The following is a 24,673-nucleotide window of genomic DNA, read 5'->3' as shown; positions in this document are numbered from 1 at the left end:
TGGATACAACAACTGGGCTGTGATTCTGGGTCCCCAGGTGAGAGGGGTAGGGCGCCCTCTGGGTACTCTACTTAACTTTTATTTTCTTATCCCCCTGAACACAATTTAAATTAAATTTCACAATAAAAGGTATCAACAGGGTAACATCCTACCAAGTCCAGTTATCTTAGTAGCCACATTAGTTGAATTAAACCCAGCCTCTTATCCCCCTAAAAGTGACCCCCTTCATGGTTGTCATTCACTCCTTTAGGTCCCATGCAATACCAAGTATAAACTACTGCATCCACCTGAGGGTGCCTGTTTTTCCTAACACAACACTCTTAGCATGACAAAGTAGAATAAAGAATGCTCTCACTTAGTTCCAAGCCAAGAACGAACCCCTGTTTTAGCTAGCATAAACCCCAACAAAAATCGAAAATATATGGTTAGTCCAAATCTCTGGGCCAATTAAACAGAATATTTTAAACTGAGTATTTAGAGCAGTTGGAATGGAATTGTGTCATTTTCTTTTCTTTTCTTTCTTCCTTTTTTTTTGAGATGGAGTCTCACACTCTTGCCAGGGCTGGAGTGCAGTGGCATGACCTCGGCTCACTGCAACCTCTGCTTCCTGGGTTCAAGCGATTCTCCTGCCTCAGTCTCCCAAGTAGCTGGGATTACAGGCGTGCACCACCACGCTCAGTTAATTTTTTTTTTTGTATTTTTAGTAGAGACGGGATTTCATTATGTTGACCAGGCTGGTCTCAAACTCCTGACCTCATGATCTGCCCACCTCAGCCTCCCAAAGTGTTGGCATTACAGGCATGAGCCACTGTGCCCGGCTGGAATTGTGTCATTTTCTATGAGGTTTTCAAGGGCTTGGGGTCTCTGCTTTTTTCTTACTCTCTTCGTAATGGATTTAAAGACCATTTATAGGTTAACAGTTTACATTGTTTTATAATTATGACTCACAACTGTTGTCTGAGCTTCAGACCTATATCAATTTCATTTTGGCTGTAGTATATTTAAGAAGTCTCATATATATAAGATTCCCAATTGGGATGCTTGATTTTCTCCCTTCTACTCCCAGCAGCCTCCCTCATCTCATGTGTTGCCTTCATCCACACAGTGCCTCATGTTACATACGTATCCCGTTCATTTGGCTTCATCTTCACTATCACACATGTCCCTGAGCCAGGGGTCCTCAAAGGGACATCAACATTGCCCAATGACTTCTGATAAAAAGCAAATATTGAGGTTTCCCACACCTCTAGTTCTTCTGAATCAAGTTACCTGAGAGCAGGGCTGGGTAATATGTGCTGGTACAAGCCTTCCAGATGGCTCTGATGCACACTCAAGTTTGAGAACCACCTCACTTAGCCACCCTATTCTAGCTAGACACCTGCAATACACTCATAATTGGTCTTTCTGCTGCTACTTTTGCCCCCTCCATTATCTTCCCAGCAGCCAAAGTAATTTTATTCCTAAATTTGATGCAGCCACTCCCTCACTTCCTTGCTTAGTACTTCTTAGTGGCTTTTAAATACACTCAGAATAAAATGTGTAAAATGTATCATGACACACAAGGGGTTGCATGAATATGGCTCTTACCTATTGCTCTATCATCTCCTCTTCCCCTTCCTCTCATTTCCCTTGCTGATTAAATCATCACCACATCAGCCATCTGACCTGCTGGTCACTCTAGTTTTCACATTGCTGGCTTCTCTTGTAGTGGGTCCTTCCTTTTCTACCTCCATTATCCTATCTACCACCTTTTCCATTATCATACTTCAGTATTTCCATGTACATATCTGCTTGCTGTGTACCATGTAACTCCATCCTAGATGCTGAATTGTGCAAGAACAGGGACCACATTTGTTTCATCTTCACTGTGTACCTACGCATATGACTCGTGCAGTGCTTCTAACTTGATAGCTATTTAAAACCAAAACCAAAGAAGCAACAAAAACTTGCTGAATAGCTAATCAAATGCAATTCTTATAAAGGATAAAATACAAACCAAACAAATAAAAATAAACCAGTGTTAATGTTTGTTCTTAAAATAGTGTGCTTAAGAACCCCCATGTAAGATCCCATCTGAAGTTGGTGAATGCTACTTGGGAACTCTTACGGATACTGGACAAATTATATGTGCCAGAAATTTAACAAGAGTGCAGGGTTTATGCTGGCAAAGATTAATGAACCTATTTAATCCACTGGGTCTTATAATAAGCCCTGAGCACTTCACCTATGCACCAAAAATCTTGATTCTCTACCTTTAGTTTTGGCAGAACCATCTTCATATCACATGGCAGCACCCAAAAAAACACACTTTGAGTGTGTCATCCAGGTTATACTGTTTTAATTCTACTTTTGATAACTACCCCTTGAGTTTGCCTTTTAGGTTTTTGTTTGTGTTGTTTTTATTTTCTCCTTTTACTTGCAAATTTAGTGTGCCTTGGATTCAGAATAACCTTAGCTTCTCTTTTGATCTTGGCCATTTGCATTTATGTAAGCCATGGATGGTACCTGTTGATTCCAACCATTCCTGGATGGCAGAGCATAATCCTTTGGACCCAATTGTAGTGCCAGTTCATGTGTATGGTGCACCTCACGATAGGGAGAACCGGACAGGTGCAAAAGCAGGTCTAGGCTAAGGCTATGTGTAAATGAGGTCATTGACCTGTAGTGGCTTCAGCCCTCCCTATGTGAACAACCCTTTCTTCTTAGAAACCACGACATAACCTTCCACTTCCCAAGAAATGGGTTTGCTTTCCACACCCAAGAAGCCTTGTTCTCAATAATTCAAAAAGTACTTCCTGAGTTATAGACTAATAAAGGCTAATGGCATAATTTATTGCTTTACAAAAGACATTAAAGGAATTTTCTAGGATAGAGACTGTGATGGTTAATCTTATGTTCTACTTTGCCATGGAGTGCCCTGATAGTTGGTCAAACATTCTAAGTGTGTCTGTGAGGTTTCTGGATTAGATGAAGATTTGAATCAGGAGGTGAGTAAAGCAAATTACCCTCCCCAATGTGGATAAGTCTTATCCAATTATTTCAAGGTCTGAATAGAACAAAAAGGCTAAGAGAGAATTTTTTTATTGTTTTGGAGCTGGGGCATTGGCTGATGGATTTGATATAATCTCGTGAAAGGAAGTGGCTGCTTACTTAAGGTCACGTTTTAAAGAAAGTGGGAGAGGTTACAGAAAAGGGAAGCACTGCAATTACTCAGATAATCCCATTATAAATCTCACATAAAGTGATACACTCAAATGACTCAAAATACTATTTAAAAAATCAGTACCACCAAACAAAGAAGAAAAAGCAAGCAAGGAATTGGGGGAGGCAGAAGAAATAAAAAGTTTAACCAAGAGAAAGATCTTGTGAAATTGTTAAGTAGTAACCTGTTTGCTAAATAACTCCATCTCAGATTAAATGAGATAATTCGCACAAGTGATGAATATAATACACAAAACTCAGTGCACATTTCCCATCATCATCATCACCATCATTATTATTGGATATCAGTTCCTCTTGATGCCCACAACAAATTGCATGCCCACTTGTATATGCACACAACCATTAAACAAGAATCATTTGTATAACTGAGCAAATTAAAAGTCTGTTCATTCATCTCAACAAGGGAAGAAGGGAAGCAGGCAGAACTCACATTGAGCTGAAGTTCGTCTGTCCACTGCCCGATCAGACGGTAACCCGGGTTGCTGGTGTTTGTGGTCTGGTACTGAAAGATGTCATAACGGCCAGGTGCATCCCCGTTCTTGTTAAACATCACTGGAGTGCCAGCACTACCTAAGGAAGACAGAAAAAATGAAAGATTCTAAAGTTAAACAAGGTTCCTTATATCTCTTGTACTATGGGTGACAGGCTAGAGACTTGCTGAGGAGCAAGGTAGTTAGTAGATATCCCCTTTAATAGGTCCCCCAAAACGGCGCCTGGAATTCATAGGCAATTTATCACTATGGCCTATGAATTTTAATTATAGAAGGTGAAAGACTACTTCCCCTTTTGAATAGTTTCACTGTTTCTCAATATTTCTTAAAATTTTATTCTAGTATTTTCCCCTTTCTGAGGAATAAAAACTATATGCATTATTTTTAAGAGACAGCCTTAAGTTTACTATGCTTCTGATGATGATGATTTTGACTATTATTTTAGTTTCCATCTAACACTAAATTGTGGTCAAACAATTTCAAAAATAACAAATTAATATTAAAAGAGAAATGCTATTTAGAAAACAAGAAGTAAATCAGAAAAATATATTTAAATGTATTTTTCTACACATTCTATTTTAAATATTTTTGCTGGTTATTTCTAATTTATATAATTAACAGGGTAAAACGTCTAGCAGTGTGTTTGGCAGGCCATGTTTATTTATTTAAAATAAATATTGGTTTCTTTCTCAATTTCTCATTTGGATCTTCTTAAAATGTCTAAAAGACACAATCAATTATTTTGGCAGAATTAGACTTTGGAGTTAATTTTAAAGAACCAATATATTTATTAAGCATATATACCTATATCTACATCTGTATCTATCCATCCATACTCAATATATAAGTGTATATGGTTGGATGAGTAAAGATTACTTAATATTAACCACATAGAACAACTGGAAAACAGTATACAAATAATGCAAGACATGAGTTTTGGTTAGTTTCAGCAATAGTTACAAAAGAATCACAAAACATTCAGTAACTGAGTTCTGCTTCTTTCCTGATCCTCTGGAACTGGGAAAAAATACCACTGGCCACATGATAACATGATATATGACTGCTATCTGTCTATAGGCTAATACTGGACCAATATTCCCAGCAGAAAACAATGCTCTATTTCCTGCCATGTACAAACTGAAACGGTTCTTTGGCCACACACAGTTTCAGCCATTGACCCAAATTTGGCGGCACCAAAGCAATGCTGCTCCGAGAATATCAGTGTCCTCTCCCAATGTGAGACCCAGCTTGCTGTTTGGGGAAAAAAAAAAAAAAAAAATTATAGTGACAGAGAAATTAAAATTAGACACCAGTTAGAAGAGGGCAACTTTGGTGCAATGAAAAATACATTTGTCTGGGGAGCTGAAAGTATTGTTATGTCTGGTTTTGAGGCATAAGCAAATGAAACAATTATAAAAACTATTAAAAATCATTACCATCTATTGAACACATATTTTAGTGTCATTCTTGTGTTGAGTTAGTTGTTTGTGTGGGGATATTCTCAACATCATGGCTGCTTCCTCAAGGTTTGGCTTTTTTTTTTTTTTTTTTTTTTTACTATTTTAAGCGTATTTTTCCCTATCTGGTTAAGATGCTGTCATAACTCTCATTTGAATATGAATATTCAAATTGCCTCGGTATCTATCTCATCCTGTCTCTGTCTTGTCACCCTTGCTCCACATATTTGAAGATAGTCTTCACTCATTTCCTGTTTTTGTGTTCTAGACAAACAAGGCTCTATAACCTGAACAACTTGAGTGGCTTACTCTGCTCCTGGAACTACCAAGAATGAGCTTGCAGAGTTCCCTTGCTTATACTCACACACTCTTCAAGTTAACAAATCCAACTCTGTCACAGGAAACATACCTAGGTAATTCCCTGATATGGTTTGGCTGTGTCCCCACTCAAATCTCATCTTGACAAGTAGCTCCCATAATTCTCATGTGTTGTGGGAGGGACTCAGTGGGACATAATTGAATCATGCGGGCAGTTTCGCCCGTACTGTTCTTGTGGTGGTGAATGAGTCTCATCAGATCTGATGACTCTAAGAGGGGTTCCCCTTTTGCTTGGCTCTCATTCTCTCTTGCCTGCCACCATGTAAAGACATGCCTTTCGTCTTCCACCATAATTGTGAGGCTTCCCCAGCTTCATGGGACTGTGAGTACATTAAACTTCTTTTTCTTTATAAATTACACAGTATTGGGCATGTCTTGGATTAATACAAGCCCTGAACCCCAACAAAGACTTTGGCACACTAGCTCCTTCCTCCCTCGCTGCTCCCCACCTGCTGGCTAAGTGCTCATACCTAACTGGCATCTAATTTAAATTTCTCCATCACTATAAACATTTTTTATTTTCCAAACAGCAAGCTGGAGCTCTGGGAGTGGACACTGATCTCCTATGAGCAACACTGCTTTGGTCCAGCCAATTTGAGTCAACAGCTGAATCTGTGTGTGGCCAAATCACCATTTCAATTTTTTTTCTGTCTTTTACCTAGACACTACCCCCATAGACCACAACGGCACCCACTTTATCATAATAGGGATCCCTTAAACCTACTGTGTGTAAGAACCTACACAAGTCTTTCCAATATAGGGAGAAAATAATGACAACAAAAACATCAATAACAACAAAAGATTTTTAATAATGGATTTCTGATTTCAACAAGCCTTGTGAGTATCTAAGAAAAAGAAATAAAATCTGGATTTCACATGTTATTAGCAAAGAAATGAGAATCCTGTCAGTTTGCACGAAGACATTATTATTCAGATACTCACCTTTTTCTTTCACATTGGATAGTAGGATTCATGTTGTGCTTTGCTGTAATTCTACAGCTTCTATTCATTAAACAGTACGATTTGAGTTTTTCATAGTCTTTGAGAAGAGAAGGAAGAATATTGCAGGTGTGGGGCTCCAGAGGAACTCAAGTGCACCAGCTACATATTCATCAGAATGGGCCCCATCACCGAATCTTTCTCCCTTCTTGCAATCTTTTGTTAGAAGAAATGGTCTTGTCATGCCCTTTCCATTCTCATTAAAGTTCCAGTTTAAAAAAAATAAGGCAGAAGAGCTGAATACTTTATCTAAGTGATGACTTGTAATAGCACATTGTGTGGCTTTGACCTTTTTGATGGATTCCCTAATGCAGCTGTCTTATTATTTCCAGTTTTTTAATCCCCACATCTCCTTTTTAACAGCATCCATGAACTTCTCAAAAGAGAATAAGAAGCATTGTGTTCAATGAACTCTATATTTTAAAAAGGTCCAGAGGAGATAAAGAATTCACCAATGGGGAAATGATTCCCCACAGAGATGCCCACAAGGCATTAGAGCCAAGATGCAGGTACACCAGGGCAAAAGAAATAGAGTCACCTGACAAGATGGGTAACAGACAGTAAAGGACAGATGATAATGGATTGTACTGAAGTCTGAAATCTCCCCTACTGGATGAGAGTCTCTGAATTTCTTTCTTCTTGGACAGAGAAGGAATAGAGACTCAGATAGCCCAGATAATAAAACAGTCTTCTGCATCAACGTATTTACCTGACACATTTTCTGTTCTCATTTTACCAAACCATGCACAGATTCCAGGAACGTGACATTCGTTCGGAGTTCCTGTTATCTCTTTCTGCCCAAGAAACCACTCTGAATATTAGTACTCAAAACAGTGACAACACTTATTTCGTAATTTGGTCAGAGCTCTGTGGGGACAGCAGCTCTCTGGTCCACTCATGTCAGCTGGGGCAACTTGAGGCTCTCATGTCTGACAGTTGATATTAGCTAACAGGTGGGACCCTCAGCTGGGGTTGTAGCTAGAACATGTGGCTACACGTGGCCTGTCAGTGGGGCATCTAGGCTTCCTCCCAGCATGGTACCCATGCTCATAGTCCAAATGTTCCAAAAAAACTAGACAAAACTATTTTGCCTTAGAAGTCGCAGTGCTACTTCCAAATTAATCACAGGCTCACTCAAAGGGAGGAAAAATAGATCTCACCTCTTGATGAAGGAAAGCTAACATCATATTGCAAAAAGAGCATGTGAGATCTGCCATGTCTACAAAATATAACCTACTCCAATTTGTTTTCTAGAAACTAGTAAATTGAAGTACAGACATGCTTCAGATGAAATCCTTCATTCTATAGCTATTATTTGAGATTTTATAATCAAGACATCAAATTTGTTAAGTTTATATTTGTAAGTATTGCCATATGGTTGGATGGGCCAACATAAAGGTAACTAAAATGAATTTAGGCTTGGGACTTTGCATGGATTTGGGTTGCAGGAAAAATATCTAGGCATGATAAATTACCCATTTCTTTCCTCATTGCGTAAGAGGAGGCTAAATACTTGATGAAACTGTATCAAACACCTTTAGGGTACGATATTATCATTTTTTAAATTGCTACTTTGGCAAATACGAAGATCAGAACTGTTAAATTATACTCTGCTGTTAACAAAACTCGTATCTATACAGCAAACTTTGTACTAAAGTAACCGTGAAACATAATCTCAAGCTTCCTGAGACAAAGAAAAATCAAAATCCTCCTAAAATATTCAAAATAAAGTTTAAATTTTTCACAATGGATTGGAAAAAGACTTGAGTTCTAGATCTGTCTCTGTCCTTTGCTAGCTATGGAGTCTTGGACAAATATTTTTTCTCTAAGATTTGATTTTTTAACCAAAAGTCAGAAAATTGAATGAGTAAAACATGTCAAGTTCTTTTCCCCTCTAATCTTTGCTCACTTAAAGTGACACAGGACCCACTGATTAAATTTAGCTCAGTTTCTTTGCTTTACAAAACTTTTGAGCCTTGTCATCCATGAGTATTGCAGTGTCTTAGGAGCCAGAAGTCTCTTAGCTATCATATGGAAGAAAAAGATATCCTCAGAGAAAGAAGATTTTGTTGACCATAGAGTATGATTACAATGATGACCAAAAAAAAAAAGAGAAAAAATTAGCCCTTCCTGAAATTCCCATGCGACCTCAGATCTAAGAGGAGGCAGCAGGAATGATGCAGGAAGCCCTTGCTCTCAGCAAATTGAATAACATTCAAGGAAGCAGATTGTGGACTTAGTCGTCCTGTGTCTCAAGTATAACATCATCGCTACCTAGCTGTATGGATTTGAACATCGTAATTCTTAAGTTCCCCATGAATCAGTTTCCTTATCTGTAAAAAAAAAAAAAAAAAAAAAAAAAAAAAAAAGAAAAAGAAAAAAATAGCATCCTAAACCATTATGATGTTTGAAAGATAAAATAAGCCAATGCATAAAACGTTTAGCAGTTTCGGGCACACAATAACCACTTAATACACATAAGCCCTATGAATAGCTCAGCTATTTTGGCTTGTCAATAGACAATCCCCTCTTGACAAAATGGGTCTATAATCATTCTCTAAAAGAAGAATCAGGGAAGAACCATCAAGAAAACTTACCAAACAAATTTTATTTTTGTCGCTAGTGTAAGAATGGTCACACATATCCATGAACCAGAATAAAAAATCCAGAAATTGACCTCAGCATATAAAATACGATGATTGAAAAAAATAAAATTTATATTTGTTTGACTCTGGGAAAATTGGTTATACAAATATTAGGAGATTCTGTAACATCAAGAAAAAAATACAGAAATAACATAACTTGTAGTTGATCTTCTTTCTCTCCATCTAAACTAGGAAACTATTGATCCCCATATTGAATGTGGCTCCTCTTCATTCAGATACTAGGTAACTCCTGAAAGATTGATACCATGTTGTGGTTTTAAATGAGTTGTTATTAAGAGAAAAAAAGTAAAGAGTTTTTTAAAACCATACTATATCCAAACCAGGAAATTAACACTGATAGAATACTATTAAAACTAATCCGCAAATGTTATTAAAATTCCTCCACCTTCCCATTAGTGTTTTTTTCTAGCATAGGATTAATCAATATTTCCACATTACATTTGATAGTACTACTTCCTTGGTCTCTTTGAGTCAGAAACAGTTCCTTTATCTATTATTCTCCTGGGCACTTTAGAAAAGTACTTGCCAGTGATTTCATAAAACATCTTTTAATTTGGATTTGTTTGATGTTTCCTTAAAATTAGGTTTAAGGTATACTTTTCGACAGTAAAACCTCAGAAGTGATGCTGTAATCGTGCCACTGTATCGTATCAAAAGACACACAATGTTCATAAGTCTCATTAGTGATGATGTCCACCTTGATCACCTGTTTTACGTGCTATCTCCCAGTTTTCTTCACTACAGAGCTACTATTTTCTTTTTGGTTATTCATATATATCTTGATGGAAGGTACTTTTGACGCTATGCAAATATCTTGTTTCTCATCATACCGTAACCCCATACTTTTAGCATCCCATGATTCTTGCCTAAAAAAATTACTACTTAGGTCTTTACTAAAAGGCCACTCTGTATTTCCATCTTAACTTTATTCCATCATGCTGCCTATTCTCTTGCATTTGTTTAATTAGTTCAAGTTTATTGATATCAGTATGGACTCATGGTTACTTATGTTATTTTATGAGTTATAATCCACTGGGATCCCAGAGTTGGCCAATGGGATCTCTTCCAATTTGGTTTCTGTGCCCTTTCAACATGACCCCTTCAGTTTTTGAGAATTTTCTTGTATTCTGGCACAGCATGCTTCAAGCTTATTTTGGGCTTTCCCTGCCCCAGGATCTTAAAGAATGGTCCCAACCATTCTTTAAGGGTTCTTCTACCTTTTTAATTTAACAATGGTATTTATAAATAATATCTGTGTGCTAGATGTGTTCATTTTTACCTGTGTATCATTGCTCTCAGGCCCTCTCAGGGAACAGAGCCAGGCAGAATTGGTATATATAATACACATATAAAATTTACTTCTATATTCACCCATTGCATGTTTATTAAAAACCATACATATTATAATCCAACACAACAGGGTTCATTCTAGATTTCCCTCAATCCTTATTGGTGGTTTCTATCTTAGATAATGAGAAAACTGGCTCTCATTATTCACAATATATATAATTATTTTCTCAGTCTTATTATATACATATATTAGCTTCAGAATTGTGGAAAAAACACAGATTTACTAGATATTGTCCAATGAACGTGTACAGCTATTTTTGTCTTCAGCCTTATATAGTCAAATACTATTTTCCAAAATTACTTGCATTCATGATTTATTCCTCACCCTCCTTCACTTTAGTTATGTAATTTATAAGATAATTTGTTACTGTCTGTGTTGAATGTTGCATTGCTCATACATTCAAGTATACTTATTTAATTCTTGGCATGTGAAACATTAAGATGTAAGAGTCGAGACTATTCAAATAGATATTATCGGAGTGTGCTTCCTCCTATTCCTTTTATCCTATTGGCGCATTTTTTCACCTATCTCTACCCACATATTTTAGGTAACCTATTAATTTATAAAAGAGTTTTGTACTTTGAGAAATAAGTTTAAAACTTGAAATATGGTTGATGTGGCAAATTACAAACATTACTTCTATTAACTTGAGTATTCTGATGTTACTTTATAAGTGTGTGTGTGTGTGCGTAGCTTTTCATTTATGGTTCTCGGCTCATAATTACCATAACCTTTGTTATAATGTTGGTGCACTTTAGGCCTCAGAAAACAATTTCTCTTTCCGAATTTCTCCTGCCCTCCTTCTACCAACCTAAGGTAGGATACTAACCTTCCTCCACCTTTCTGTTAACAGGCCATCAGACCCTCATTTTAGAACGGTCCTGTCCCATATCCTGGAGGAAAAAATGCTGCACAGATAGACCAAGAAAGATGTGGACAGACAGGCCTTGCTGGGTATCACTGCTTAGCCTATTAGTATTAGAGTATATCCTTTGTGTCCAATCACATTTCTTCACGGTTGTCGATCATGCCTATTCAATGAAATCTTCATAAAAGGCCCAAGAGGACAAAGTTCAGAGAGCTGAACACAGGGAGCCTGACAGGAAGGTAAGCAATAACTCATCCGCGTGCAGGGGAGGCCAGCACACCCCAACTCCATGGGGACAGAAGCTCCCACTCTCAGGACCCCTTCAGACCTTGTCCTATGGATCTCTTCATCTGGAGGTTTATTTGTATCCTTTAAAATACCCTTTGTCATAGATTTAAGTAAGTGTTTTACTGAGTTCTGTGAGTTGCTCTAGGAAATTAATCAAACCTGATGAGAGGATTGTCAAAACTCCAGTTTATAGCCAGCCCATTGGAAGCACAGACAAAGCAACCTAGGGTTTGCCACTGTCATTGGAAGTGGCAAGGGGAGGAGTCTTGGGAACCAAGCCTCCAACTTGTGGGGCTTGACAGCATGCCAGATACATCATGTAGGAATTGAAGTAGAGGACACACAGCTTATGTCCATTGCAGAATTTATTGCTAGCTTGGTGTGTGGGGGAAACCTCTCCCCTGACATTTGGTCATGGAAGTCTTCTATGTGAATTCTTGTTGTGGTATGTGAGCAGAGGAAAAATGGCTTCAGTTTTTCCATATTCAGAGGTACCTACAGCAACTGCTCCTTTCCCTTCCTCTTCTATCCCATACCCACCTGAATTCACCAAAGAAGAATTTGGCTGTGTGCAAAAAAAAAAAAAAAATCTCTATTTCAAGAAAACGAGACCAAACCATAACCCCCCAAATATATTGTAATTCATTCTTCCATTCATTTGCTCATTCATGCATTGATTCAGTCATTTAAAGTTTTATAATCAAGCAAGTTTTGACACATATTTTAAAGCAAATCATAATAAAAATTTAAAACTTATGAAACAGAATGCCAACACTTAGGATTCCAAAAAGGATGGATTTTTGGAGACTCACCATTGAAGTTAACATTGCGGATATACTTCAGCAACTTCTTGCCTCCAGCTTGCTCCATCTCTGGACAGACACCCCGGTAGTCAGCACAGAGATCCTTGTTCATGTGGTGAAGGGCATGAGCCATAGCATAGACCGCGTCAATCACAAACTGGACTTTACCCTCCTGCTCATAGTTGGAATCTTTTCCAATTCTCTCCTGTCCTGCACATTAAAACAAGAAACACACACACACAAATTGGCATTGAGTAGAATGTCTAAATTTAAAAGTAAATTTTCAATTATGCTTAAAGAAAACACTGCTTCGACAACTACAGTAATTCAAGCCACATTTGCCTACCATGTGATAGCCAGCTGGTATCCATATCCAGCTACCACGTTAGATTTCTCTAATAGTTTGTAGTATTTTACTTTGTGACACCTTACCTGCTATTCAAAATATAGTGGTCCCTTAGAATAAAAGGATCTTTGAGATTAGAAGCTGGGTTGCCACACTCAAGTCTGAAAAGCTTGCTTATTCTAGAAAGACCAAATGGATAATGACAGAAAACAAACTAAATTCCACACCTGAACTCATTACTTTCTACATACCTATTGTACCGTCTCAACTGTCGCCTGTCTCAATTGTTAATATTACTGGAGATTTAGATGCTCAGGCTAGAAACACTGATGTCAGTTTTCTTTCTCTTCTCTTTCACAATCCCTGCTCTCACATATGTAAGTCTAATAAATTCTAGCAGTTCTACCTGTGAAATACTGAAGAGTTTCAAACACTCCACCAATGGCCTATTTATGCCTCCTACCATTTTCCATCAGGTGCAAAGCTCATGTCTCCTTTCATCCATTCATTCCTCCATATTCACCTTTACAAACGATCAAGTTAGTCCCACCATTCCCACACTAATAATCTTTCAATGGCTCTCTACTGCCTACAGATTAAATCCAGATCCCTTTTACTGGTAACAGCGGATATTTATCATTTTGCTCCCATCTGCCTAATAATGGTAACAACTGATATTGACTAAGTCCCCACACTGTGTTGAAAGCTGTGGATGTGGGATTTTTATGTCATCATCACTTTGTGAGGTAATTTTTTTTATCCTTATGATACTGATGGGAAAACTGAGCCTTATAGAGATTAAATCACCTTCCAAAGGTCATTTACAAGTAGAGCAATGATGATGGCCCAGGCTTGTCAGACCCCAAAGCCCACATTCTTCTCATTACCTGGGCCCTGCCTACCCTCTCACATTTATTTTCCTTTTCTTTTTTTTTTTTTATTTTTTTTGAGACGGAGTCTCGCTCTGTCGCCCAGGCTGGAGTGCAGTGGCCAGATCTCAGCTCACTGCAAGCTCTGCCTCCCGGGTATTTTCCTTTACTCTTCCACATAGGTGTGACTATTGTTGCTGTTAAACTATCTTTCCTCATGCTGTTTACTTTGCCAGGGAGATCCTTCCTCTTTGCTTCCACCATCATACTTAATTCCCAACTGTTTGTCACACTGAGGCACTCAATTGCAATTCAACATTCCCATAAAACATTTCAAAACTTGCTTATAGCATTGTCAATAGAATCATATTTTAATGCTCTACCAGGTGTCCAAGACATTTTTCTTGTTTTTACCCTTGGATCCCCACCATTGAACATAGCATTTAGCATCTAGCAGATATTAAATAACACTTGTTGCATTAAATCATGCATTCATTAAGTACATGACACCAGCAGCTCTCTCCAGACCTCTGTCCCTCTATGAAGAATAATTATCCACAAATTGCATTTCACTTTCACATCAGTATTTTCCAAATTGTTTTCTATGGCACATTTGTGTAGTGAAGAAACAATAAGAGCTCTACAACCTCAACCCCTTTTCCTGCAAAACACACGAAGGTTTCCCAACAGCCACTGTGCTAAAAAGTTTTAGGTTTCTTCACGGAGAGACTTTTCCAGAACATTTAACATTATACATAAAATGTAGTCTCCAAGAGGGAAATTTAGAATTTCCCAAATTTACTTGAATTTGTATTTTTCCATTTCAGAGCACCATTAATATCTCATATGCCAGAGAGCTGTGTTTTATATGTATCTCATTTAAATACCAAATCAACTTTATGCTCACTGCCTGTCACGGGATCTAGGGTTTTTCAGTGTATATAGTATAGGATTTTTTTTAAAAAAGATAAAATTTATCATGAATTTATGCAGCTACTTCCCATTCATATTCAGGACTACAGAGTTTTTGCTTAACCTTGACACTCTTAAATCTCTACTTCCTTTCTCTCATAAGGAAAATCTTGGTTCTCAATGATATCGCTACGATTATTCATTTGCTTTATCCCATAATATACAGATAACACTCTTAGAATAACAATCATGTCTAATAGTCTGAAAAGTATAGAACAGCCTTCTGCATATACCTGTATGTGTTTTTCAGTTTTTGCCTGAGTATTTTGGGGAAGAATTTTGAGAAGTAGAGGAGCTTTGTCAAAGGGTAAATTCATGTGTATTTTTTTTATATATATATTGGCAAATTGCACTCTAAAAGGATTGCATCATTTTGCCGTCCCACCAGCAATGGATGAAAATGTTTGTTTCTCTGCAACCTCAGCAACAGAGTATGCTGTTGAACTTTAATTTGCGTCAATCAGGTACGTGAGAAATGCTACCCCATTGTGTTTTTATTTGCATTTTTCTTGTTATAAAGGAAATTGAGTTTCTTTCATAAGGAAAGATGCAACTTGTTTCTTGTTTTTGTAAACTGTTCATAAACAAGTCAATTCTGATAAAAAATTACTGGCCATTTTCTTCTGTATTTAAAATTAATTAGATATATTAACTCTTTGAGATTAAGTTGCAAATATTTTTCCCAGTTTGTCATTATTCTTTTACCTCTATTAGGTATCTTTTTTCAAATAAAAATTTATTCTTTTTTTCTAATAAAATGTATTGATTTAGTTTTCTCTTAATACATCTGGATTTTGAATCATGGTTAGAAAAAATGAGCCCACTTCCAGAGTACAGAAGTTTTCATCCACGTTTTCTCTTAGTACTCATATAATTTTTTAAGTTAAATATTTGACACACTTGGAATGTATTTTGTTATGCAATGTGAGAAACTAATCAAAATTTTATCTTTTACCATATAGCTATGCAGTTATTGCAATATATGACAGTTCACCTTCTCTTGCTGATTTGAGGTTCTGCCTTTACTATATGTTAAATTTCCACGTGACTGGGTCCCTTTACGGATTTTTAAAATCTGTTTCATGGTTTACTTTCTCTATCCATGCACCAAACCAGAGTTTCACTTATAAAGGCTTTATAACATATTTTAATAACTGATACAGCAAGCCCCTCTGTGCCAGATTTGTTGATTTTTAAAGATTTTTCTGAATAATTTATTTCCTCCAATAAAATTTATTAACCATTATCTTCAGAAAGAAAATCTAGCAACGTGGTGGTCCATTTATCGGGTTTTCGTTGTATTTAAAAATAAACTCGCCTAGAACAGAAGCCTTGCTGAGGTTGAATCTTCCTATCTGTACCTTCATTTGCTCAAGTCTAGTTTTGCTTCTCCCAATAGTGTTTAAAGTTTTCTCATACAGGTTTTGAATGTTTCTTGCAAAGTTAGCCACGATGTTTTATTCATTTTTGCTATTATAAGTGTGGTGTTATTTTTCATGAATCGTTTTATTGGTATTTCATCGTATATATAAAAGCTACTCTTTGCTACGTTGTGGCTGTTTTACTGTTTTCCAACCTTCTGTTATGAAAAATTTCAAACATAGAGCAAGGTTAAAAGAACTTTAGAGTGAACCCACTAACTAAATTCTAATATTACCATTTTACTATATTTATTTTATAAGGCTATTCATTTTTAGTATTAATTTTATAACCTGCTACTTTATAAATTTCTCTTATTTTTTATAGAACTTAGAAAAGGCAATCTTGGAGGCATTTTGACCATTATAAAATATACACTATGAAATAGGTTCAGACTAATAATTGAGGGGAGCCATTTCCAAACTATACTAATAAAGACAATCATCCTGGAAAGAATGCCTTGAAAAATAATTGCATTATTTTACATAATAAAATATTTTATTATCTGTGAAACATTGCAGGCTTTATCCCTTTCTCAGAGAGTCTCCAGGTATGTTAACGTATTAAAGGCTCTGAGAAGACTTATGCATTAAATTTGTCTTTGGAGCTAATAGGACTTGAAAATGTAGCCTTATATCAACAAAATCAGAAGTGACAAGTTTATGTTTCATAAACAGGATTTAAGCTTTATTTTCCTTAGTATGGCAGTCACAATTATTTGCCAATCTCAGAGTCTTTGACTGCTCATATACCATCCCTACTCCTTGTCTCCCAACGGAAATCTGATTCTGTTCAGATATCGGAGGCCACCAATGGGAGTGAGATTTCTGGACTTTTCACTGAGTTAATCCTGATTTGTCGAAGCCAATCCAATCTCCTCTGCAAGGACTGCTGTAGGAACATGGGATAGGATACAATTCTAGCCAATGAGATATAAAGAAAGAGTTTGCTGGAGAACTTCTGAGAAAGTTTATTTATTCTTATGAAGAGATTAGTCAATTGTATCAAAAATCTCCCACACCGCACCCTGTCCACACACCCTGCAACTACTCTAGTTATTTTGTAGTCCTGAAGAAATGATAGCAAACCACGACAACAGGGTAAATACTTGATAGGGAAGTGAAAATGCAACTGAACTGTGAGTTAGCCAAGCTTGAAATCACCCTCCACTAGGTCTTCCAAGTAATACATGAAATGGTTCAGCCACTTACTAAAGCTTGATCGTCAATATTTTCCAGGTTTATTTAACTACAACACTTCTTATTCATATACCCATTTACAAAATTCTAAGGGACTAGCATTAAACACACCCACACACACACTGAAATACAGTGTTAAGAAATATTTTCAAAAACATAGCTTGAAGTGGACCAAAGAAAAAGCAGCTTTTTTTCAATTAATGCTCATTAACAGGACATTGTTTTGATCTCTGTGATTTAATGAGACATTATTATATTCTTTATTTGGAGGAAGTTCGTCCTTTTCATAACGTTTTCTAGGAAAGAGTCTGCAGTTTAGATAAAATGAGAACTCTGAAGCATTATCTTTTTCCTCTCTGGTATGCAAAGCTTACCTTTTCAAGTCTCCTGATTTTCTCCTCTGTTATTACTTTTGCCCAAAGAGTCCAGTATTTATCTTTAAAAGGCACACTCTTTTAACCTTCTGTTGAATTAATTGTCAGTTGCATTACATAAGAATAACCCATAAATTCTTTCACTTTCAGAATTTCTAACGGTCATGCCATGGGGAAGATCTTTTCTTTGAAATACCTGTTTAATTTGCCCATTTCAGCTTACTGCTTCCTCAGAACATATGCCTTAGATAAAATGTATCAGCAAATTATTAAGATAAAAAAGATATGGAAAATGAAAGATATAATGGATTTGAAATTGTTAATTAAAAAAAAAAAAATCCTGGCCAGGCACGGTAGCCAGTAATCCCAGCACTTTGGGAGGCCGAAGTGGGCGGATCACCTGAGGTCAGGAGTTCGAGACCAGCCTGGCCAACATGGCAAAACCCCATCTGTGCCAAAAATACAAAAATTAGCCGGGCTGGTGGCGCGTGCCTGAAATCACAGTTACTCAAGAGGCTGAAACAGGAGAATTGCCTTGAACCCAGGAGGCAGAGGCTGCAGTGAGCTGAGATTGTGCCACTGCACTTCAGCCTGGGCTACAGAATGAGAATCTGTCTCAAAAAAAAAAAAAAAAAAAAAACCAAAAAAATCTCATGTTTCAAAAGGAAAACCAAAAGAAAGAGAGATGGAGTTATGGTTAGGTGAGAAAACAAATCAAAGATGTTTACTAATGTACACTGAGACACACAGATGCTAGAAAGATTCAGCAGATTTGAACAACTGGCATAAGGCTCCTCGTGTGTTTTTAAGGCAATGAATAACTGAAATTTTTATTTCAAATATTAATTGAAGTGATTTCTTTGGAAACTCTGATCTGAAGCTGTGTACCCTTGTGCTGGCAGTGCTTTTAGACTTTGCATTACATAATTTTATTGAATGTAAAGCCTCAAACTTAAATATTTCTTGAGGATGAAGTCCTGAGTAGTAACAGCATATAATTAACTTAAATATTACCGTTTGGATTTATTGTAAATGATAAATGCCTTAATAAATAGTAATTGAATATATTACAAGAGCTTTGAAAAGAGAGTCAGGACATATTTCTATTTTTTTTTTAAATTTATTTATTATTATTATACTTTAAGTTGTAGGGTACATGTGCATAACGTGCAGGTTTGTTACATATGTATACTTGTGCCATGTTGGTGTGCTGCACCCATCAACTCGTCATTTACATCAGGTATAACTCCCAATGCAATCCCTCCCCCCTCCACCCTCCCCATGATAGGCCCCGGTGTGTGATGTTCCCCTTCCTGAGTCCAAGTGATCTCATTGTTCAGTCCCCACCTATGAGTGAGAACATGCGGTGTTTGGTTTTCTGTTCTTGTGATAGTTTGCTAAGAATGATGGTTTCCAGCTGCATCCATGTCCCTACAAAGGACACAAACTCATCCTTTTTGATGGCTGCATAGTATTCCATGGTGTGTATGTGCCACATTTTCTTAATCCACTCTGTCACTGATGGACATTTGGGTTGATTCCAAGTCTTTGCTATTGTGAATAGTGCTGCAATAAACATACGTGTGCATGTGTCTTTATAGCAGCATAATTTATAATCCTTTGGGTATATACCCAGTAATGGGATGGCTGGGTCATATGGTACATCTAGTTCTAGATCCTTGAGGAATCGCCATACTGTTTTCCATAATGGTTGAACTAGTTTACGATCCCACCAACAGTGTAAAAGTGTTCCTATTTCTCCACATCCTCTCCAGCACCTGTTGTTTCCTGACTTTTTAATGATCGCCATTCTAACTGGTGTGAGATGGTATCTCATTGTGGTTTTGATTTGCATTTCTCTGATGGCCAGTGATGATGAGCATTTTTTCATGTGTCTGTTGGCTGTATGAATGTCTTCTTTTGAGAAATGTCTGTTCATATCCTTTGCCCACTTTTTGATGGGGTGGTTTGTTTTTTTCTTGTAAATTTGTTGGAGTTCTTTGTAGGTTCTGGATATTAGCCCTTTGTCAGATGAGTAGATTGCAAAAATTTTCTCCCATTCTGTAGGTTGCCTGTTCACTCTGATGGTAGTTTCTTTTGCTGTGCAGAAGCTCTTTAGTTTAATGAGATCCCATTTGTCAATTTTGGCTTTTGCTGCCATTGCTTTTGGTGTTTTAGACATGAAGTCTTTGCCCATGCCTATGTCCTGAATGGTACTACCTAGGTTTTCCTCTAGGATTTTTATGGTACTAGGTCTAACATTTAAGTCTCTAATCCATCTTGAATTAATTTTCGTGTAAGGAGTAAGGAAAGGATCCAGTTTCAGCTTTCTACTTATGGCTAGCCAATTTTCCCAGCACCATTTATTAAATAGGGAATCATTCCCCCATTTCTTGTTTCTCTCAGGTTTGTCAAAGATCAGATGGCTGTAGATGTGTGGTATTGTTTCTGAGGACTCTGTTCTGTTCCATTGGTCTATATCTCTGTTTAGGTACCAGTACCATGCTGTTTTGGTTACTGTAGCCTTGTAGTATAGTTTGAAGTCAGGTAGCGTGATGCCTCCAGCTTTGTTCTTTTGACTTAGGATTGTCTTGGAGATGCGGGCTCTTTTTTGGTTCCATATGAACTTTAAAGCAGTTTTTTCCAATTCTGTGAAGAAACTCATTGGTAGCTTGATGGGGATGGCATTGAATCTATAAATTACCTTGGGCAGTATGGCCATTTTCACGATATTGATTCTTCCTATCCATGAGCATGGTATGTTCTTCCATTTGTTTGTGTCCTCTTTGATTTCACTGAGCAGTGGTTTGTAGTTCTCCTTGAAGAGGTCCTTTACATCCCTTGTCAGTTGGATTCCTAGGTATTTTATTCTCTTTGAAGCAATTGTGAATGGAAGTTCATTGCTGATTTGGCTCTCTGTTTGTCTGTTACTGGTGTGTAAGAATGCTTGTGATTTTTGCACATTAATTTTGTATCCTGAGACTTTGCTGAAGTTGCTTATCAGCTTAAGGAGAGATTTTGGGCTGAGACAATGGGGTTTTCTAAATATACAATCATGTCATCTGCAAACAGGGACAATTTGACTTCTTCTTTTCCTAACTGAATACCCTTGATTTCTTTCTCTTGCCTAATTGCCCTAGCCAGAACTTCCAACACTATGTTGAATAGGAGTGGTGAGAGAGGGCATCCCTGTCTTGTGCCAGTTTTCAAAGGGAATTTTTCCAGTTTTTGCCCATTCAGTATGATATTGGCTGTGGGTTTGTCATAAATAGCTCTTATTATTTTGAGGTACGTTCCATCAATACCGAATTTATTGAGCGTTTTTAGCATGAAGGGCTGTTGAATTTTGTCAAAAGCCTTTTCTGCATCTATTGAGATAATCATGTGGTTCTTGTCTTTGGTTCTGTTTATATGCTGGATTATGTTTATTGATTTGCGAATGTTGAACCAGCCTTGCATCCCAGGGATGAAGCCCACTTGATCATGGTGGATAAGCTTTTTGATGTGCTGCTGAAATCCGGTTTGCCAGTATTTTATTGAGGATTTTTGCATCGATGTTCATCAGGGATATTGGTCTAAAATTCTCTTTTTTTGTTGTGTCTCTGCCAGGCTTTGGTATCAGGATGATGTTGGCCTCATAAAATGAGTTAGGGAGGATTCCCTCTTTTTCTATTGATTGGAATAGTTTCAGAAGGAATGGTACCAACTCCTCCTTGTACCTCTGGTAGAATTCAGCTGTGAATCCATCTGGTCCTGGACTTTTTTTGGTTGGTAGGCTATTAATTATTGCCTCAATTTCAGAGCCTGCTATTGGTCTATTCAGGGATTCAACTTCTTCCTGGTTTAGTCTTGGAAGAGTGTAAGTGTCCAGGAAATTATCCATTTCTTCTAGATTTTCCAGTTTATTTGCGTAGAGGTGTTTATAGTATTCTCTGATGGTAGTTTGTATTTCTGTGGGGTCGGTGGTGATATCACCTTTATCATTTTTAATTGCATCGATTTGATTCTTCTCTCTTTTCTTCTTTATTAGTCTTGCTAGTGGTCTGTCAATTTTGTTGATCTTTTCAAAAAACCAACTCCTGGATTCATTGATTTTTTGGAGAGTTTTTGTGTCTCTATCTCCTTCAGTTCTGCTCTGATCTTAGTTATTTCTTGCCTTCTGCTAGCTTTCGAATGTGTTTGCTCTTGCTTCTCTAGTTCTTTTAATTGCGATGTTAGAGTGTCAATTTTAGATCTTTCCTGCTTTCTCTTGTGGGCATTTAGTGCTATAAATTTCCCTCTACACACTGCTTTAAATGTGTCCCAGAGATTCTGGTATGTTGTATCTTTGTTCTCATTGGTTTCAAAGAACATCTTTATTTCTGCCTTCATTTTGTTATGTACCCAGTAGTCATTCAGGAGCAGGTTGTTCAGTTTCCATGTAGTTGAGCGGTTTTGATTGAGTTTCTTAGTCCTGAGTTCTAGTTTGATTGCACTGTGGTCTGAGAGACAGTTTGTTATAATTTCTGTTCTTGTACATTTGCTGAGGAGTGCTTTACTTCCAATTACGTGGTCGATTTTGGAGTAAGTACGCTGTGGTGCTGAGAAGAATGTATATTCTGTTGATTTGGGGTGGAGAGTTCTATAGATGTCTATTAGGTCTGCTTGCTGCAGAGATGAGTTCAATTCCTGGATATCCTTGTTAACTTTCTGTCTCGTTGATCTGTCTAATGTTGACAGTGGAGTGTTGAAGTCTCCCATTATTATTGTATGGGAGTCTAAGTCTCTTTGTAAGTCTCTAAGGACTTGCTTGATGAATCTGGGTGCTCCTGTATTGGGTGCATATATATTTAGGATAGTTAGCTCTTCCTGTTGAATTGATCCCTTTACCATTATGTAATGGCCTTCTTTGTCTCTTTTGATCTTTGATGATTTAAAGTCTGTTTTATCAGAGACTAGGATTGCAACCCCCGCTTTTTTTTGTTCTCCATTTGCTTGGTAAATCTTCCTCCATCCCTTTATTTTGAGCCTATGTATGTCTCTGCGTGTGAGATGGGTCTCCTGAATACAGCAGACTGATGGGTCTTGACTCTTTATCCAGTTTGCCAGTCTGTGTCTTTTAATTGGAGCATTTAGTCCATTTACATTGAAGGTTAAGATTGTTATGTGTGAACTTGATCCTGCCATTATGATATTAACTGGTTATTTTGCTTGTTAGTTGATGCAGTTTCTTCCTAGCCTCGATGGTCTTTACATTTTGGCATGTTTTTGCAATGGCTGGTACCGGTTGTTCCTTTCCATGTTTAGTGCTTCCTTCAGGGTCTCTTGTAAGGCAGGCCTGGTGGTGACAAAATCTCTAAGCATTTGCTTATCTGTAAAGGATTTTATTTCTCCTTCACTTATGAAACTTAGTTTGGCTGGATATGAAATTCTGGGTTGAAAATTCTTTTCTTTAAGAATGTTGAATATTGGCCCCCACTCTCTTCTGGCTTGGAGAGTTTCTGCCGAGAGATCTGCTGTTAGTCTGATGGGCTTCCCTTTGTGGGTAACCCGACCTTTCTCTCTGACTGCCCTTAAGATTTTTTCCTTCATTTCCACTTTGGTGAATCTGGCAATTATGTGTCTTGGAGTTTCTCTTCTCAAGGGGTATCTTTGTGGCGTTCTCTGTATTTCCTGGATTTGAATGTTGGCCTGCCCTACTAGGTTGGGGAAGTTCTCCTGGATGATATCCTGAAGAGTGTTTTCCAACTTGGTTCCATTTTCCCCCTCACTTTCAGGCACCCCAATCAGACGTAGATTTGGTCTTTTTACATAATCCCATACTTCTTGCAGGCTTTGTTCATTTCTTTTTCTTCTTTTTTCTTTTGGTTTCTCTTCTCGCTTCATTTCATTCATTTGATCCTCAATCGCAGATACTCTTTCTTCCAGTTGATCGAGTCGGTTACTGAAGCTTGTGCATTTGTCACGTATTTCTCGTGTCATGGTTTTCATCTCTTTCATTTCGTTTAGGACCTTCTCTGCATTAATTACTCTAGCCATCAATTCTTCCACTTTTTTTTCAAGATTTTTAGTTTCTTTGTGCTGGGTACGTAATTCCTCCTTTAGCTCTGAGAAATTTGATGGACTGAAGCCTTCTTCTCTCATCTCGTCAAAGTCATTCTCCGTCCAGCTTTGATCCGTTGCTGGCGATGAGCTGCGCTCCTTTGCCGGGGGAGATGCGCTCTTATTTTTTGAATTTCCAGCTTTTCTGCCCTGCTTTTTCCCCATCTTTGTGGTTTTATCTGCCTCTGGTCTTTGATGATGGTGATGTACTGATGGGGTTTTAGTGTAGGTGTCCTTCCTGCTTGATAGTTTTCCTTCTAACAGTCAGGACCCTCAGCTGTAGGTCTGTTGGAAATTGCTTGAGGTCCACTCCAGACCCTGTTTGCCTGGGTATCAGCAGCAGAGGCTGCAGAAGATAGAATATTTCTGAACAGCGAGTGTACCTGTCTGATTCTTGCTTTGGAAGCTTCCTCTCAGGAGTGTACTCCACCCTGTGAGGTGTGGGGTGTCAGACTGCCCCTAGTGGGGGATGTCTCCCACTTAGGCTACTCAGGGGTCAGGGACCCACTTGAGCAGGGAGTCTGTCCCTTCTCAGATCTCAACCTCCGTGTTGGGAGATCCACTGCTCTCTTCAAAGCTGTCAGACAGAGTCGTTTGAGTCTGCAGAGGTTTTGGCTGCGTTTGTTATTGCCCTGTCCCCAGAGGTGGAGTCTACAGAGACAGGCAGGTTTCCTTGAGCTGCTGTGAGCTCCACCCAGTTCGAGCTTCCCAGCAGCTTTGTTTACCTACTTAAGCCTCAGCAATGGCGGGCGCCCCCCCCCCCAGCCTCGCTGCTGCTGCCTTGCCGGTAGATCACAGACTGCTGTGCTAGCAATGAGGGAGGCTCCGTGGGTGTGGGACCCTCCCGGCCAGGTGTGGGATATGATCTCCTGGTGTGCCTCGTGCTTAAA

At 37.9% G+C, this 24,673-nt stretch overlaps 1 protein-coding gene across 1 annotated transcript in view; it reads right to left on the bottom strand.

The window, feature by feature from the left end:
- The window catches only part of GRM7 (glutamate metabotropic receptor 7), a 912,442-nt gene that overhangs the window by 282,656 nt on the left and 605,113 nt on the right, over positions 1-24,673 (bottom strand). Inside the window, exons 6-7 of the mRNA XM_050778591.1 lie at positions 12,533-12,733; positions 3,653-3,792 (exon numbers count right to left, since the gene is read on the bottom strand). Coding sequence (XP_050634548.1) covers positions 3,653-3,792; positions 12,533-12,733 — 341 coding nt within the window. The remainder of the gene's footprint in view (positions 1-3,652; positions 3,793-12,532; positions 12,734-24,673) is intronic.

The sequence above is a fragment of the Macaca thibetana genome, chromosome 2 (genome assembly GCF_024542745.1).
Source record: "Macaca thibetana thibetana isolate TM-01 chromosome 2, ASM2454274v1, whole genome shotgun sequence".
Lineage (NCBI taxonomy): Eukaryota > Metazoa > Chordata > Mammalia > Primates > Cercopithecidae > Macaca > Macaca thibetana.
The sequence above is the reverse complement of the archived record's forward strand: the minus strand, read 5'-3'. Positions and strand labels throughout refer to the sequence as shown.